We start from the raw sequence: 16,431 nt of genomic DNA, 5'->3' as shown, positions 1-16,431 counted from the left end.
GCCTGGGAGCTCACAAGAATTATGAAGTATTTCCTGCGGTTAGAGTCGTACAAACTGAACCCTCCGAGGCGGGGTTCAGACAGTAATAGGAGTCCGGTCATTTCAGCAAATGTCCCTCACATGAGGCGGTCCTCATGGCATGAAACCAAAACTATAAAAAATAAGATTCCCTTTCACACCCCTTTATTTCCCAAAAGAATCCCCCCAAAAAATCACAAGAACGACATCAATAAAGCAAAGATCCCCCTCCCTCTTCCCCCTCTGGCACCTCACCAGCTTGGTTTGCGGGAGGATCAGGAGACGGCCCAGCAGAGCTCCACCTCCGTCGTCTTCTCCACATATAAAACAGAGAGATTCCTATGTACACAGATCTCTATCCTTAGCCGTGATGTATTTGTTCAACCACCCCGTGACTGTCTCTAACCACCTCACCTCCTGCTCTTTCTCTTCCTTCTTCTCCTCCTCCTCCTGAACCGACCACATTCTTAGCGACTCCTCATATGGAGGTGCCCCTGTCTGGATCGTTGCCATATCCAAAGTTGGGTCCCGGACCTGTGGGCTGGTAGGGGATGGAGGACATTGTTTTAATGGGGCTGCGGAAGAAGCCACCGTTGGGGGCCCTCTGCCTGAAAGGGCCCACACCAGTCCGGTGGTCCTGGAGGACGCCCCCGCCGCTGCTGAAACCAGAGGAAAATCCAGCTGCGGCTTTGGCGGAGAGGGTGCGGCTGAGGGTCTGGATCTGCTCGGGGATGAAGGTGGTGGTTGTGATGTGGGTGTTGCGGAAATCGCTGATCTGCTCGAGGGCCTGTCGCGCAGCTGGCAGCGCATCCATGTCGAGGGGCGTTAAATCGACGGAAGAGGTGGAGAATTGCTTATGGGGGCTCTCATCCTCGGTGCACAAGCTGTTAACCCGGCGGTGTAGGTGCTCCAAGTCGATCTCCTTATCGTCCTGCAGGTGGGGAGGGGCAGGAAAGAAGCAGTGATGGTAAATGATAGAAGGGAAGAGAGGTTAATGGCGAGGGAAGGAAATTGGAACCGAAATGAGGTGTGGAGTCGGATATTGGAGAAAAGGAGTGAAGAGGAGAAAGATCCAGGAGCAGTGTTTAAGGAAGGGAGAAGGGGAAGAGGCAAAGAGCAGCGTAAATGGACAGTGAGGATAATCGTGAAAGTAAAAGAAGGGTGTTGGACAACGCAGGTGATGATAGGATGAGGGAAACACGGCATTTGTGAGTCCAAACAAAATGTTTTGGCACGATCATAAAAATGTTGTGGTACATGTGAGTGCAGTGGTGTGAGGATGAGAGCGAGGGATGACACAGAATTTAAGCAATAAATCAATGGTGATGGAAGGGAAGCAGGGATGTTACAGGAAGCGGGGGGGGGATCGAAAGGGGAAAGCAGGGGAAAGATGGAGGGAAGGATAGAGAAGCACACTCTGAGCGGATATTGAAAGAGAGAAACACAAACACACTTCTACAAGGCTTTAAAGTAAAGGGAGTGCAGATCATCTGGAATACACACAGGAAACACAACCTCGTGCTGTGTGCGCTGCCATTCCAGGGTGTGCTGGGTCAACACTGGTGATCACACGGTAACACACACAAACTATGTTACACTACGAATGCAAGTTGTATTATAGAAGCCAGTCTGAACGCTCAATAGTACATTACTTATCTTAAATTATTTTCTTTGTCACCTGTGTTGCATTCTAGCCCCAAAACATTCACATTGAGATCGACTTCTCATTTTCAAGTGAATTCTTTTTTTTTGTCAGGCTCCATACAATTCATCACTGCAATTATTATAGATCATAGACGCTGTAACTCCAATCAAACCTTAACAATCTTAACAAGACCACTTCTACACACATACATAAACTTAAGCTTTAACTTGACTTATACGAGGTAAATGAAACTTACAAATTACAAAGCATACATTATTAACTATATACAACTATATCATTATACGACACATTACTTATCCACATAGACTAAAAGATGGCAACACTCAGTGAGAGGTGGTTCATGCTTTTACTGAAGGGGAATGGAAGTGGACGGTTGTGCAGAGCGAGCTCGGGTTGCGATGGATGAGGTGAGGAGAGAGAGGGAGAAAGATGCTGGAGAGCGTTGCCAAAACCTTTACTGCTCTTTTGCATTTTCCAAACATGTGACAAGGTGTTTACCGGAGGGAGGGAAAGTATCTGAAGGATCTCAGGGGGAGGGAGGTGGGTGGTGTAAGGGGGGGGGGTGCTGAGTTTGGCATTTCTTCACGGTAAAGGCAAAGAGTAGATTTACTGACCGTGTCCTTCGGGTCTGGGGATTCTGGACGGGGCACTGTCCCTACTGTGTGTCGCTCGTGGACAGAGGGGACCAGCCGCGGTCGCCCCTGGTTACCATCTAAGGAGGAGGGGGCAACGGGGGGAGGAGGAGGGAGAGGACGAGGGGGCGCTAGTGTGTGTCGTGACACTATCATAATCACACTAAGTGTTTGAAGGAGGAGGGGGGGTTTCGAAGGTTTTGGTTGGTAACAGAAGAAATGAAGGAGGGCGAAAGAGAAGAGTGAATCACAAATGGTCAGTCTGCCGTGTGTGAAAGCAGATCAGTGGTGGGAGGGGTTGAAAGGGAAGGAACAGCGGGATCGGACCTGGCTGCGTTTAGGATCCCTGCCATTTTAAAACTCACTGAAACATTACATATGTGAACACTGACCCAACTTAATGATTATAAGCGATACTGACATAAATACAGTTTTAAATCTAAATGCCTAAAATGTATTTAAATATACATCTCTATTTATTTTCTTTGTGTGTATTGCAAAGGCATTATCTTAGAGAACAAAGCCAACTTCACACCATAAACTGGTTGGTGGCTTCATTTGTAGTATCTTTATGTTACATAAAATAAATACTTTACTGCAGGATTTTACCTGCAAATACATGTAACTTTGACTTGTGCTGGTCAAAGATGATGCTCCGTCTTCCTCTAGATAGGAAGACAGCACCCTCTAATGGTAACAAGGCATCGCTGCACATCTCAGGTACATGAAAGAATATGAAAGAGGTACGTTAGCAGAGAGCTTTGCTACACTGAACACAGAAGCATGAACCTCACTACCTGATTTTTCCATTTTTGTCTAATTCCACCAGCATTATTCATATCATCACATTACAAGTAACATCTGTCTGACAGGCATTACTAACCAATGATTTAGTCTTATCTCCTATTGTATATATAACCTTGGGGTGGGCGGTGCTGTGGTGAAGGTGGTCATTCTCATTTTGGGTGTGAGCTCGGAGGGGTTGGCGGGTTCGTAGGAGTGCTGCACGATAAGGGCACAGGGAATGTCGCAGCATGCTGGGGGCTGGTAATGGGTGGCGGTGGGGGCGCTGGTGTTGGCCGTGTTGGGTCCCTGGTTCTGGGCTTGACCGCCCAGGGCAAGGGGGCGCTCGTTGGGGCCGTGAGGGCACTGGTCGGCAGCTTGCCTGACAGATGGGCCATCTGCCTGTGTCTGGTGTGAGTGTGTGTTTTGTGAACGTGTGTGAGTGTGTGTGTGTGTGTGAGAGCAAAAGGGACAGAAGGAGAGAGACAGCAAGAGAGAGGTTTGATGAGAGAGAGGTGTGGAGCAATTCATATAAATGTGTTTGTGTGTTTGCGTAAATGCGAGGGGGAGGATTCAAAAGAAAGAAGAAGAAGAAGAAGAAAGAGGCCGAAAAAGACACACAGGCAGAAGAACGGCAGACGGGCGGAGACAAGAGAAAGGATGAGTGACAGACAAGATCAGGCAGATGGAGGGATGGTTAGGTGGAGGAGAGAGAGGAGTCAATTGGAGAGACAGACGGGTGGGGGGTGAGCGAGAAGAAAGACATGGCAGTCAGTCAGCGCACACAGTTAGGCAGGTCGTTCTGTGTTGTGTCCTCAGAGAGACATTCACACAGTCGTTACACACCTGGAAAGGGGAGATGTTTAAATGGCATTTTCTATGGCTCTCTCCCCCACTCTCTCTCTCTCTCTCTTTCGCTCTCTCTTTCTCTCCCCTCGCCCGCTACCCCCCCTCAACACAGTGTACTTATCTACAAAAACAGAACACTGGACAGAGTATGAGAGCTTTGAGCCACAGAGCCACAGATCATAATCTGGAGTTAGAACGAGGAGGCCGGCGATTCCCTTTCATAACAATTCAGTAAATGAGAGGTCGGCAGTTTTAAGTTGATGGTACACAAGGGAGAGCCGGCTCTTCTCGTGCTAAGTCCGAGATATCAAACATGGTCAAAACCACAGTTATATCTGTTATGGAAGAGTTCTGACAGTGGTAAATATGATTATTTTTGATTATATGCAGCAACAGAATCTCATTTTTGAATTCATGGAGATGCCAATGACAGAACTCTTTCATATAAACCTCTTTAAGAACATATATCAGACAGAAAAGTTGAAGTCATACATCTGCCCCTGTAGTGAATGCAATGGGCCTCAGACATGATCAGGAAATAGCTGCAGTATATGTTATACCTTTTAATTTTGAGCAACTTGATCCATTTTCCATCATAGACACAAAACTATCGATATACCCAGACATTGCACACCCAACCCAAAATGAGTTCAGATGCTTCTGAAATAATCAAATAGTTTTATAATTTTAAGAAAATGCACCAATTATGTGGAGCACGCTGTAGTGTCAAAATGTGTATTATAAAACTCTTTCAGACTTGGAGGGAGACGGTTACATGATCCCCTTTTGTATTGTGTGTATGTCCTTTAGTCACAATACAGTTCTTATGATTGGTGAGCCACATTGTGCGGCTGTGTGTGCGGTGTGTGTATTTGCGACTGTTTAAGATGGGTAGAAATACACAAGCAAACTGTTCACATCGAAAAGCAACGTCAGCCATACCACTGCACACAACACAGAACCGCAGCACAGACACAGAAACACAGACAGGAAGCCCACAGTCAAAAGCAGTTTAACACATCACCACAGCGTCAGGTATGAATGCATGTTAAAGACATAATGCACAGTATGTAGTTATGCATATTTTAGTATGTATGAGAAACAGACACAAAACAGCAAAGTCGAACTGGAGTTTGAACAGTGGGTTGTGGGTATTCATGTATGTTGAAAGCATGTAGGGGTGCATGTATGTGGCACATGGGGGGGGGGATGTTTTGGCCGTACAGCTTGATGGATGAACACAGTCGTGATTTGTATCTTAAGTTGCATGTGTCACCGTGGGAAACATAACCTGATAACTGCTGGCGAGAGAAGGGACGCATGAATGGGAAATCTCATGATATGACATATCAGACAAAGAGTTGGAGCTTTTGTTGTACTGACACACGTTCGACACGGCGCGAAGGCGAGCTCGTTGGTGTGTGAGCCGCTGTAAGATGTAACGTCTTTTGATTTTCTGATTCTTAAGATGTATGAATGATGAGCGCCGTGAATCTGTGCACTGTCCACAGGTCTCGATCCAAATGACTAAACCGTGACTTCTAAAGTACGTACATGAATTTCAAATGAAATCTGAAAAATGACAGATGCTAATTCATAATGCATTGAGGATTAGTGGCGTAAATCATGGGAATCACTGTGTGGCTGATACTAGCCTGAATGTCCTCCACAGTTAGTCTCTCAGTGCATGGAGGCAGGACATTTGAAGTTCTCCTGCCAAGTGTGCAATCCCAATTCATACTCCGGTTGCCAAAGTATCTCAGCAAGCCAAGTTTTCGAAGCCCATGCATAAAGAGTAGGTCAACCGGGCTTTCTAAAAATTGATGTGGAGCTTTCAGCGGCGCACAGGGGGCCGCGTGTTCTTGGCCCAGTGCGACGGTCTGGAGCGGTGTTAACATTAACTGTGACAGCGAGACGGAGGCCATTGAGTTCTTCATTTAAACTGACGGAGAGCAAATCATACGGTGGAATTAATTACAAGCTTTAAGGTTTGCTTCATTTATTAACTTTGGGAAGTGAGATGACATTAAACTCACCAGACTCACTAAATTGGTCATGACTACGACCAAATTGCATGGAGAGTTACACAGTTTTCCCCAGTCGATTAAAATGCAACATGTGCAATTATCTTATCAGCTGCTTTGAAGTTAAATGAAATTTGTCTTCCTTCATCCACTGAGTCAGTTTCTTTTTCTATCTCCCTCCTGCTTCGTTCTCGGCAAATGTCTTTGCAGCTGGTTGATATTTTCAAGTCGTTCTGCACGGAGTTCAGATCAGAGAGGGTTATTAGAACTATTTTACATGATTTGACCTATTTATGGTTGAATAGTATTGTTGACAGTCATTTTCTGGAAGGTTAAAAAAGTGAATGCACCAGTCCCAGTGAAGTGAGCTTGTTTGTTTAATTACGGGATTACTCTGATAGTGTGTGTATGTGGGGCGTTTTGGTCGCTGTTCAATGATCCGATAAGCACTTTGTTTGACGCACATTGACCACTTTGGGTTCAGTGGTTGCTCGGAGCAACCCTCGAGTCAAACCGATGGCAATCGATAGGTCAACGCTCCGACAGGATGAAGGTCTGAGGTCAAGCATCCAAATGATCATGGCTGAGTGAGCCGACTTCACTTTCACCATGGAAGCACTGGAAACGCTCTTCTAATAACACACTGTTCGTTTAACTTGGATATCTCACTGTTTTACTCCCACTGCTTAATAAATACTTTGCTTTTATTTGTGTTTTAAACACACTCTTACTCCCACTTCTACAAAAACCCTGAGGATCGGGACTTTGATTATTTTTCATCTCTATCAAGTGTCTTCCGATATTAAAAGTGAGATAAGACAATGGAATTTATATGTAAAAACTATCCACATGTGATTTCTAAATTAATAAAATGGATTTTCTGTTGGACAGTGAATCCTCGAACTTAATCAACCACGTGGTCCTTAGCTAGATATTGAAAAAGATTGTAGTTTAGGCTAAAATAGATCCATGTTGTCATGGTTACAATAATAAGCACTCAGTTATAGGTGTGGAATGGTAATGGATAGAAGCAGCAGTGCTGACTGTTGCTTCGAAACAGGGAACAAACCCATCTAAGAGTTGTGTGTTTTGTCAACCCACTCTTCACTCATCCAAGGTAACTGTGGGTGGTGAGAAGTTGCTTGCACAGATGACCTATGGGGTCATTTTCTCTCTTACAGATGTTCCCCTATGTTCCCTATGCCAGTGACTGCCTGGTGCCTTAATATGCAACATCCTTGATCAAGATCTACAAAGGGAATCAAAGAGCATCAGCGTTTAAAACCCTGCTGTCCCTGCTTTTCACTGTTGTGACTCCACTCCTGCTCTCACTATGGGGCTGATTCCACTGGCTGCTCTCGGTGCCTAATGAAGATAGCGGGGGGGCCGGCATGTTGCAGCTGAATCACACTGTGCTTAACATGACTTTGGATTCGGCTCAAGGTTCGGCGTCTTTGTGGTTGCTCAGTGGTGAACAAAACTACTGGTCTGAATGACAGATTAAAGCTGGTTACTGAGCAGGGGACTGGAGGCGGGGGGTCTGTGGTTTGTGAGTCTGTGTGAAAAAACCTGGTAATACACAAGACAACATGAATTCTACTAGGAGATGTTTCTTATTCACTCACATGCAAGAGGATCAGTGCATGATGAGCAAAGGCATGCTGGGTGAATACGTAACTAATGCATTTAACTTGATTAACCGAAGCAATAACAGCCCTGGAGAAACCAAATGAAGCTTAAACAGACCACAACCAGCCTGCTGTTGAACATGGTTGTTCTCACTGCAGCTTGGTGTGAGCTCGATGGCACCCAGCATGCCAGATGCATGGGGGAACATGCGCATGGCGAACTGACTGAGATACGAGGAGACTGCACGTGAGTTTATGGCCCCAGATTGTCTCTAAACAGAACTGATACAAATCCTCTCACAGCGTCAGGAGGTCTCTTCTCAAATCAATTCAGTTTAAGAGAAAGGGAAGGCGAATGTAAATGGAGAGCAACTAAAATAAAACAATAAAGTAGATCGATGAAGAAATGGCCCAAAGGACACGTGATAAATGCAACTAACCACTCGCCCCTCTCCATCCGCTGCAGGCGATTGCAGGTGGTGTATTGGAGCACGGTAAATGGAGCTGTATGAAACGTACAGGTAGTTTGACAAACTACGGTGACGCAAATGATTAAAACCAGCTATTCATCTGAAATAACACCAATTTCCATCTTTGTAGCATATTTCATAATGAGGGCAGTTAAATGAAGACTCATACAATATCTTTCTCCAAACGTTAGGAGTTGCAGTGATGTAGCGATGCAATAATCCGTGACGATAGACCAGTGTTTGATAAGGAGCTGCTCATTTAATCATCTAGAACCACAGTTTTCGTGTTGAAGTTTTCCTCTAAATTGCTTTCCGGAGGATTGGTGTTATCGGCCTTTTATAAATTAAAACTAACCTGATCTGACACTAAATCATCCTGGCTACAGTCGCAATTTCCATTCTCCATATTATTGTCGTCCTGTCTGATTTATTCTAGGTGGAACTTAATATTTGCACGGCACCAAGGATTAAGCTGATGGGAGAGGAGGTCGCTCTCACTTGTTTCAGGGAGTCAGGCGAAGAAATTCACATCGGCAGTGTTAATGAACATAATGGCCAAAGTAAATTAAAGCCCATTTTGGTCCACAGGTAGAAAGAATAACCTCATGCTTTATGACATTAATCAAATATATTATATTTCAAAACATCTATTTTCCGACTGAATAGATGGATTTGAATATGTGTAGGACTGAAAGCTGAATGAGAGGTGAGGAAACCATTCATTCTCCAGTTGACTTCAAGCTGACTTTATCAAATATTTTTAAAAAAAGTTGTTTTTAGGCATGTTTTTAGGAGCTGAACAACACAGCTGGAGCTTCTCTGCACAGACGTGTTCACAACAACACAGAAGTCTCCAGAGCGCTCAGGTGAGAGATGGCGCGGCAGGCAGAGGCCGGACGTTACGTAAACACTTCAGCTGCTGAGATGATGTGTTTTTGTTAACAGCACAAGATCTCTTGACAACTTCATCGGTGTCCTCAGTGTGTATGAAACTGCTTTTACATCCTGAGATGTTTGCATTCAGTCACATGTAAGAAACCTCATCAATGTGCCCACTAGCTCGCTGAGAATCCTTATAAGGGTTTTTAAACCCTTATAAGGTTTCTCACTTAAACATTTTCGCTCTCATCATACGGCCTCTCCGAATAATCTCCTGACATTATCCCGTATTCATACCGTGTCTGGTAGCAGCTAAAGGTGAAAAAAACATGTGTTTGAAAACTGAGGTATTTTACCTGATGGCAAAAAAACACTTTTCTTTTGGTGGAAAGTTATCTGTGCTTATAATTTATTTCCGATGCATAAATAATTAACTGAAATCCAACAGGGGAAACATTACTTCAAACATGATTACATTTCTTTCAGTTCATCACTGGCATGTTTTGCATCTTCCAGACTCACCACAGTTTAGATTTGGATCACGCACTCTACACTCTCCCTCTGTGTTTTGGTAAGCGTGGGACGTGATGAGGAGGACTGAGGTCGGAAATTGAATCGAAAGCTGGTTCAATTTCTTTTGTGGATAAAGAAAAAAGGCTCCTGACACAGAGAGGTTGCACCGATGCTATCACTCTGCTATGTTCGGCTGAAAAGGGCCTGAGCTCGTGTAATTACCATCTGTAAATAGAATAGCGACTTGGTGTTGGAGATGTTGTATTTCCTTTCTATGGGGGAGCATGAGAAGGATCTCATGATGTCACTATGATTGCATACGATAATGCCCCCGCTCAGGTGATCGACCAGACATAGGCTGATTGGACAGTTCTCAGGGGGCTGCAGCTAAATAATGAGGGGTTTATTTTTCAGCTCGTTGGTATAAATATTCTTGTTTAATACCGTGAATCAGCTCCTCTTGGGCAAGGCACACTGCAGCATCCCCACCGGCCCTCAGGCTGCTTGAGTATTCTGCTTTTAACTCTGCCATCCGTGACCACTTTCCTCCAAAACATTAACTTTTCAGACGGATAATTGGTTGATTGCCCTTTTGACACTGACACATTTTGGCTTGTTTGAAAGTAATGAGCACCATCTAAACAACATTAATAAAACATATAAAAAAAGAGAGGCGAGACTTTTGCAGGACGTCAGCATTAAAGGTTATTGAATTCATTAAGGGCCAACGGAGAAAATACTCACTGGATTTTAAGATGTAAATGTTAATCTATGACTCAGACTGATCCAAACTGAGGTTGTAGAGGGATGGTGCATTATCAGGATTAAAAAAAATATTTAGTCATTGACTACAAAGGATTTTTCACAATGTACCATCATGGTGATTTGGTTTGGCTTGACTAACACTGCAAACAAGGGAGAAACTTGCTGCCGTGATTATATGTAAAAAATGAATGTCTGCATATGGCTACATAAGTTTTTGAAAACTTAAGCGTTTTGGTTTGGATATTTCAGAGAAATAACTTTGAGGCTACTATATTATAAATGAATCACAAGCTAAACTGTGATTACTGTACGGAAAGAACCCCTTTCTCTTATGGACAAGACTTTAAGCGTGACGACACGCAGCTACATCAGCACCTTCATAATACCTGAACCCTTACCCAACCTCTCTCAGTGTGTAATGTTGGTAAGTTTGTTGTTGGTATGTTGCCCGGGCCATCTAAGATTACATCACATGTAATCTGATCTGATATCAGTATAACTGGCAGATCCTATGGTTAAACTAATGAGGAGGAAGTGGGAAAAAAACAGGAGCAAAACCCCTCTTCAATCCAATTAGATTAAATTGGCTGCTTAATTCAGTTTACACTCACATTCAATTAGATTTTGTCTGAGCAAGACTCCTTGCTTAATAATTTTGATAATTTGATGGTAATAGGCAAACAATTAGAATTAATAACACAACAGGATGCTTTATAAGTTGATTGCCCCATTAAGATCCTGATTATGGTTGAGAAAGGGAAATGAACGCAATCCTCGCAGCACGTCTGAGAACACTGACCTTTCACTTCTCATGTATTTCGATACACCGAGCCACACGGCTTTATACACAAGATTATGAGAGCTATCAACTCTGTCTTTAAGAGTGTTACTACAGCACCTCCAGGTTTCTTTTTGTCACAATGTGCAAGAGCCTTCAACACAAACAGCTCCCTGCTGTGCTATCTGGGTTGTGTTGCTGAAGTTGCTGGAGTGCAAATCTAGTTCAGGCGAAGTGACAGTGTGACCAGAGGAGGTTTTGAAAGCATCCAGACGCTGTCAGTGTCACAACTCCTTCACAGGGAGGGCTCTGCTAGTATTTCTATTCCGCGTGCACCCTGACTTTGAGGAATTGCTGTATTTTTTACAGCTTAGCGCCCATGGCCACAAAGTCTAGACTTTGTATTACATCCGTCTCCCCGTGCCTCAGCTCCACCCAAAACTAAACCCATCATCCATCCCATCACCATCTTTCCAATGATACTTTATTTTTCTCTCCCCTTAATCTATCTTCTCTCCTTTCTATCTATTACACCGCACCTTTCGGACAGATGAGCTGGGATCTAGTGCAGGCCCTATACCTCCCCTCATCCAATCCCGTACCTCCTTGGAGGGGACCCTGGATCCCTTCCTCCGTGACCACCAGCTTTCCACCATGGCGATGAGGCAGGAGAGCACAACGCCAGCCGCCAGGACACAGAAGACACCCGCGAAGCTTTGGATGTCCAGCGCATTGCTGTGCTGCCGTGTCTGGACTGAGCTGTACAGGTCACATGGGCTGTCCTTCGGCCACCACTTGAGTTTCAGTATATCCATGTCCCCGTTCTGCTGGAGCTCCAAGATTCTAGGATAAATGCAAGAAACACAGGCGTGTTGGCAAAGAACACACACAGAGAACACTGGAACATGTAATTCTGCATATCTGTGAACACGTAACAGTCGAATCAGACATTTCATGAGTCAGTGATTTTGTAACTTCAAGTTTCTGGAAATTGAAAGAGGTCCACACATGCATGCAGAAGTAAGCATACATAAAAATACAGGCATACATGAAAGAATGTGTAGATGCATGACCTGTCAATAAGCCAGCAGCAACATTCAGACGAGTAACATTGTCCAGTGGAGAGTCATAAACATTCACACCAGACATTTGCACAAAACCTGACCACAGTGCAGCTTCGACTGCAGCTGCTGTTACTCCTCTCTTCCATTTGAGGGCAGTGTTTGCCAGTCAAAATGCTCCCTGTGAGCCACACAGGGCCGTCACACTCATTATGGCTAACATTAATATGTTTTGCAGCACGACACAAGCGCACCGCCACAATGTCATTATGCAGCCTATAGCTTGAGTCGCACGATTGATGCCTTCAGAGGGGATACAGCTCAGAGGTTGATGGGGTCCCAGTGCTCACCTGCAGCTTGCTGTTTGACTGGCTTTGGTTTGGAGGGGAGCTGCAGACACAGACAGGCAGACGGACGAAGGGACAGACACACAGATGGACGGACAGACAGGCAGATGGGCAGACAGGCATACAGCAGTTCTGTTAGCATTCGGCCGGATATTTAAGAGGCCACGGAGGCGAGAGGAAGCCAGGAGAGGCAGGGACAAAAAAGGAAAAGGGCAGTCTGGGAACGTGTACTGTGTTGTGCATATACCTCCCTGCATACATACAAATAAAGAAAACAAACAGATAGAGAAATAAACTCAGCCACCCCACCAGGGGTGGACTGGCCATCGGGCATACCGGGCATAATCCCGGTGGGCCGTTGACCCAATGTGGGCCGGTCTGGTCCGCTATGTTGTTGTTTTGTTTTTTTTCTCTTCTTCCTCTCTAAATTCCCTCCAATTGGGCCGGCCAATTGGCTACAGAGGGCTAGCAGTGTGTTGCCAGCATCGACACATATTATTGGTCTATTGTTTGTCATTGTCAATCAATCATGGGCTGACAGGCTCAGAGAGCCCTGACAGTGCTGTCAATCACAACACAAACCAGGGTGGGGCGGGACCTCATGGCATTGGCGGTGGGAGTCGCGGGACGGGCTGCTGCTGAAACAGAAACTTAAAATGGATAATAAGAGTAAAAAACGCATCGGGGAAAAAAAGCAGAAGTCTCTGGAGGTGGAGGCTGCTAAATGTGCCAAACTGACGGACCTATGTGGTGCCGGGTTCACCAGCCCAGCAGCAGCAGGTGCGCCGGGAGACGAGCGAGGAGGACTCGACAATGATGAGCGAGTGGAGGCAGACATGTGAGCGCGCATTTTCAATTTTCAATACATTCTCCAAACTGGCTCGTTACTTGAGCAGCGGAGGTTGGCGTCGCACGCCTCTAACCACGGCGCACCTCTCTCTCTCTCTCTCTCACTCGCTGCCCCCTCCCTCCTGAGATGTGCAGGTCCCGGTGGCGTGTTTGCCGTCGGGGGGGGGGGCAGCGCGAGAGGTTGGTCTATCCCTCCGCAGGTTCACCTTCAGAAATCTTGTTACGACTTTTACTTCCTCTAGAATAGGATAAGAGATAGTGTCTTATTTTGTGTGCCTATAGTATAGTGGTTATACTGTGGTTTATTAATGTTCTTGGGCAGACACAAGAGGCACTTGTTTATAGTTAAATAGAAGTTCAGATGCACTGGTCCATTACTATTTGAACCTCAGCATCTAGGGTTCAAAATTGGTAAAATTATACATTATATGCATATTGTTGTTGTAATTTTTCAGTCAGTTGAGATAAATCTTGAGGAGAAACATTTTGGGTTGTTTTGTGTCTGTATAGACCTACTATAAAAAGCAATTTGCATTTTTAATTTTAGTTCTTGTACTTTTGATACTTAAGTACATTTCAACACCAGATACTTTTGATACTTAAGTACTTTTAATATGAGCTACTTTAAATTGACGTAACTTATGTCTTCTAAATGTCTTAATGGCAGATGTGCTCGGCTAATTATGTGGGCCGGTCTGAGCCAAAAAATGCCCGGGCCGTTTTGTTCTCCCAGTCCAGCCCTGCACCCCACTGATTCGACATCACTAGGGCAAATACACATTCAGAGAAAGGAAAAAACTTGATTCCATGCTTTCCCAAGCAAACTTGAACAGGTTTCCTACATGTGTACACAGAGACAGATGTCTGCAATCGTGCAAGACTTCCTGGGGGCAAACGCCTCCGGCAATTTCAATGACGACATGCTGTCATGAATGACAGTGCCCATCTCTCATCATTCCTGTTTTTCCCCCCATTGAGAATTCACAAAAAATGGACTGAAATCAATCAAGAAATGCAAATGAGTCCTGGAGACGGTTTACATAATTAATTTACTCCACAATAGCCAGAAAAAAAAGAAAAAAAAAACATGATTCATTTCAATGTAAATCAGCCAAACAGGCTCAGCACGTAGCTCTGTTGCCATGTCACTCTCATTTAGGGCTCGGCTGAAGTGGTGGGATGGGAGATGTGTGTGGAAGGAGATGGTGGAAATGGTAGGTGTGGAGGAGAGGTAACAAGGATAGAGGAAACGAGAGGAGAGTAAAAAAGGGGAGAAAAGACGAAACAAGGGGAGAGTTATTGAAACCTGACGAGAGGAGAGGGGAGGAAATGAGGAGAGAAAACACAAGAAACGAGAAGAGAAGCAACAAGGGGAGAGTTACCAAATAATGAGGAGAGGAGAAGACAGGAAATGAGGGGAAACTAGAGGAGAGTAAACAAGGAGAGAGGAAATGAGAGAAGAGGAAACAAAATGAGAGGAGAGGACAGACGAGACGAGGAGAGACGAAAAGAGAACAGAAGGGGAGAGGAGACAAGGGGAGAGAAGAGAAGAGGAGAGAGGAATAAAAAACAAACCAATTCCAACTGTAAATCCACTTACAGTCATTCTAATAAAAGATCGTGTCCTCCAGCTGCAGACTTCATTGTGCGATTGTTTGGCTCAGATCAAGATTAGCTCCAAGGTTATCGATAAGACTTTGTGTGGCTGATGAGCAATATTGGCTCAAGACAAATGAAATCAATCTGATCTGCAGTGATTGAGTGTTGAGCCGTGGTCATGATGTGGCAGCTCTAGTTATTATGCTACTGTCGTGAATATGAGGTAGTCAGTCAGTCTGTCCGTCCCTCAGCGCACATCAAACCTGCCTCTGTTGTCTCTGTCACTTTTGAATCGTAAAGTTGCATCGAACAGGACGTCTAGACCTGATTTGATTCCTGGAGGAGCAAACAGTGCAACACTATTTCAGTGTTGCACACAGAGGGCACACAGCTGATATGCAAGCCAAAGTGGCTGGGATGAGGTTTTTGAACGGCGGTCGGGTTTGATCAGAGTTTAACCGGCGTCCTGACGGCATCACAGCAGAGGAATTGTGAATGAAAGTAAAGATTTCTTCCTGGAGAGGTGTTGTGCCTTTCATACAGTAGGTTGCTGACCTTTTTATCTGTCACTCTGAGGACAGATGCTCCTCAAACGTAGCGGCACACTCTGACAGACAGCCTCGGCGGGAGACGGATTACACACAGGCTAATGAGATGGAATAAGAGCGATCCCACCTATCAAAGAAGCCAGGCGGTGTTTTCTCAAAATATTTCATCATTCCTTGCCTGGAATTCCGCCAATTTCTTGTCGGAGCCGATGTCTTTTCATGTCTGTCAAAAGCAGAGGCACGCTTTATTTCTGGAGTTGCTGTCTGTCATCTTGGCTCATTTGGGGGGGGGCTGTTCTTATGTGCTGCAAAATCCTCATGTCACACAGGTTTTGTGAGGCACTTGAGGAGTGGATACAAGCCGCTTCAACATCTGTGAACACAATTGCTGCGGACAGTAAACGCCTCGGTGACAAAAGCTGTTTACCGGTGACATTTGAAGGAGAACACAAGTAATTCATACGTATTTCTTCTTTGAAGAGAGATAAAGGACTGTCACCGGAATTTAACTGAGAATTATCTCCTGTCTGTAAAACCCCTGATGATTTAAATAATAATACAATCTACAGATCAAAGTTCTCATGTGATGTTCAAAGTGCAGAGCGTCACTGAAGGCAAACTTTTTTTCCCCCAATTCTGGATAATCAAAAGGAACCCAAACTAAACAACTGATTAAGTAAAAGATGAACTCCCCAACTTGATCAAACAGATCAAAACATTAAAAACATTTCAAAAAGGAGACTTTGATCATAAGAATCATGAGGATGGGACTCAGCTGTATATGTTCCTTAGAAGAAGGAACAGATTTGTGATTTAGGACAAAAGGCTTCTCTACATCATGCCTTATGCAGTTAATCATCTATTATTCTCGGTAATTGGCCCAATCAGAGCTCTGCAAAGATGCTTGAATCACACACACACGCACACACAAACACATAACCTTACATGACCTGACATTGATCTCAATGAGGTTAACCTGCATTTATCATGGTCACAGAGAGACAGAAAACACACTGATCTGA

General features: G+C 44.6%; 1 protein-coding gene across 1 annotated transcript in view; it reads right to left on the bottom strand.

Moving 5' to 3' along the window:
* Nucleotides 1–496: 496 nt before the first annotated feature.
* grid2 (glutamate receptor, ionotropic, delta 2) overlaps nucleotides 497–16,431 on the bottom strand; it is a 436,646-nt gene continuing 420,711 nt past the window's right edge. Inside the window, exons 15-16 of the mRNA XM_061071705.1 lie at nucleotides 11,608–11,848; nucleotides 497–949 (exon numbers count right to left, since the gene is read on the bottom strand). Coding sequence (XP_060927688.1) covers nucleotides 497–949; nucleotides 11,608–11,848 — 694 coding nt within the window. The remainder of the gene's footprint in view (nucleotides 950–11,607; nucleotides 11,849–16,431) is intronic.

The sequence above is a fragment of the Limanda limanda genome, chromosome 5 (genome assembly GCF_963576545.1).
Source record: "Limanda limanda chromosome 5, fLimLim1.1, whole genome shotgun sequence".
Lineage (NCBI taxonomy): Eukaryota > Metazoa > Chordata > Actinopteri > Pleuronectiformes > Pleuronectidae > Limanda > Limanda limanda.
The sequence above is the reverse complement of the archived record's forward strand: the minus strand, read 5'-3'. Positions and strand labels throughout refer to the sequence as shown.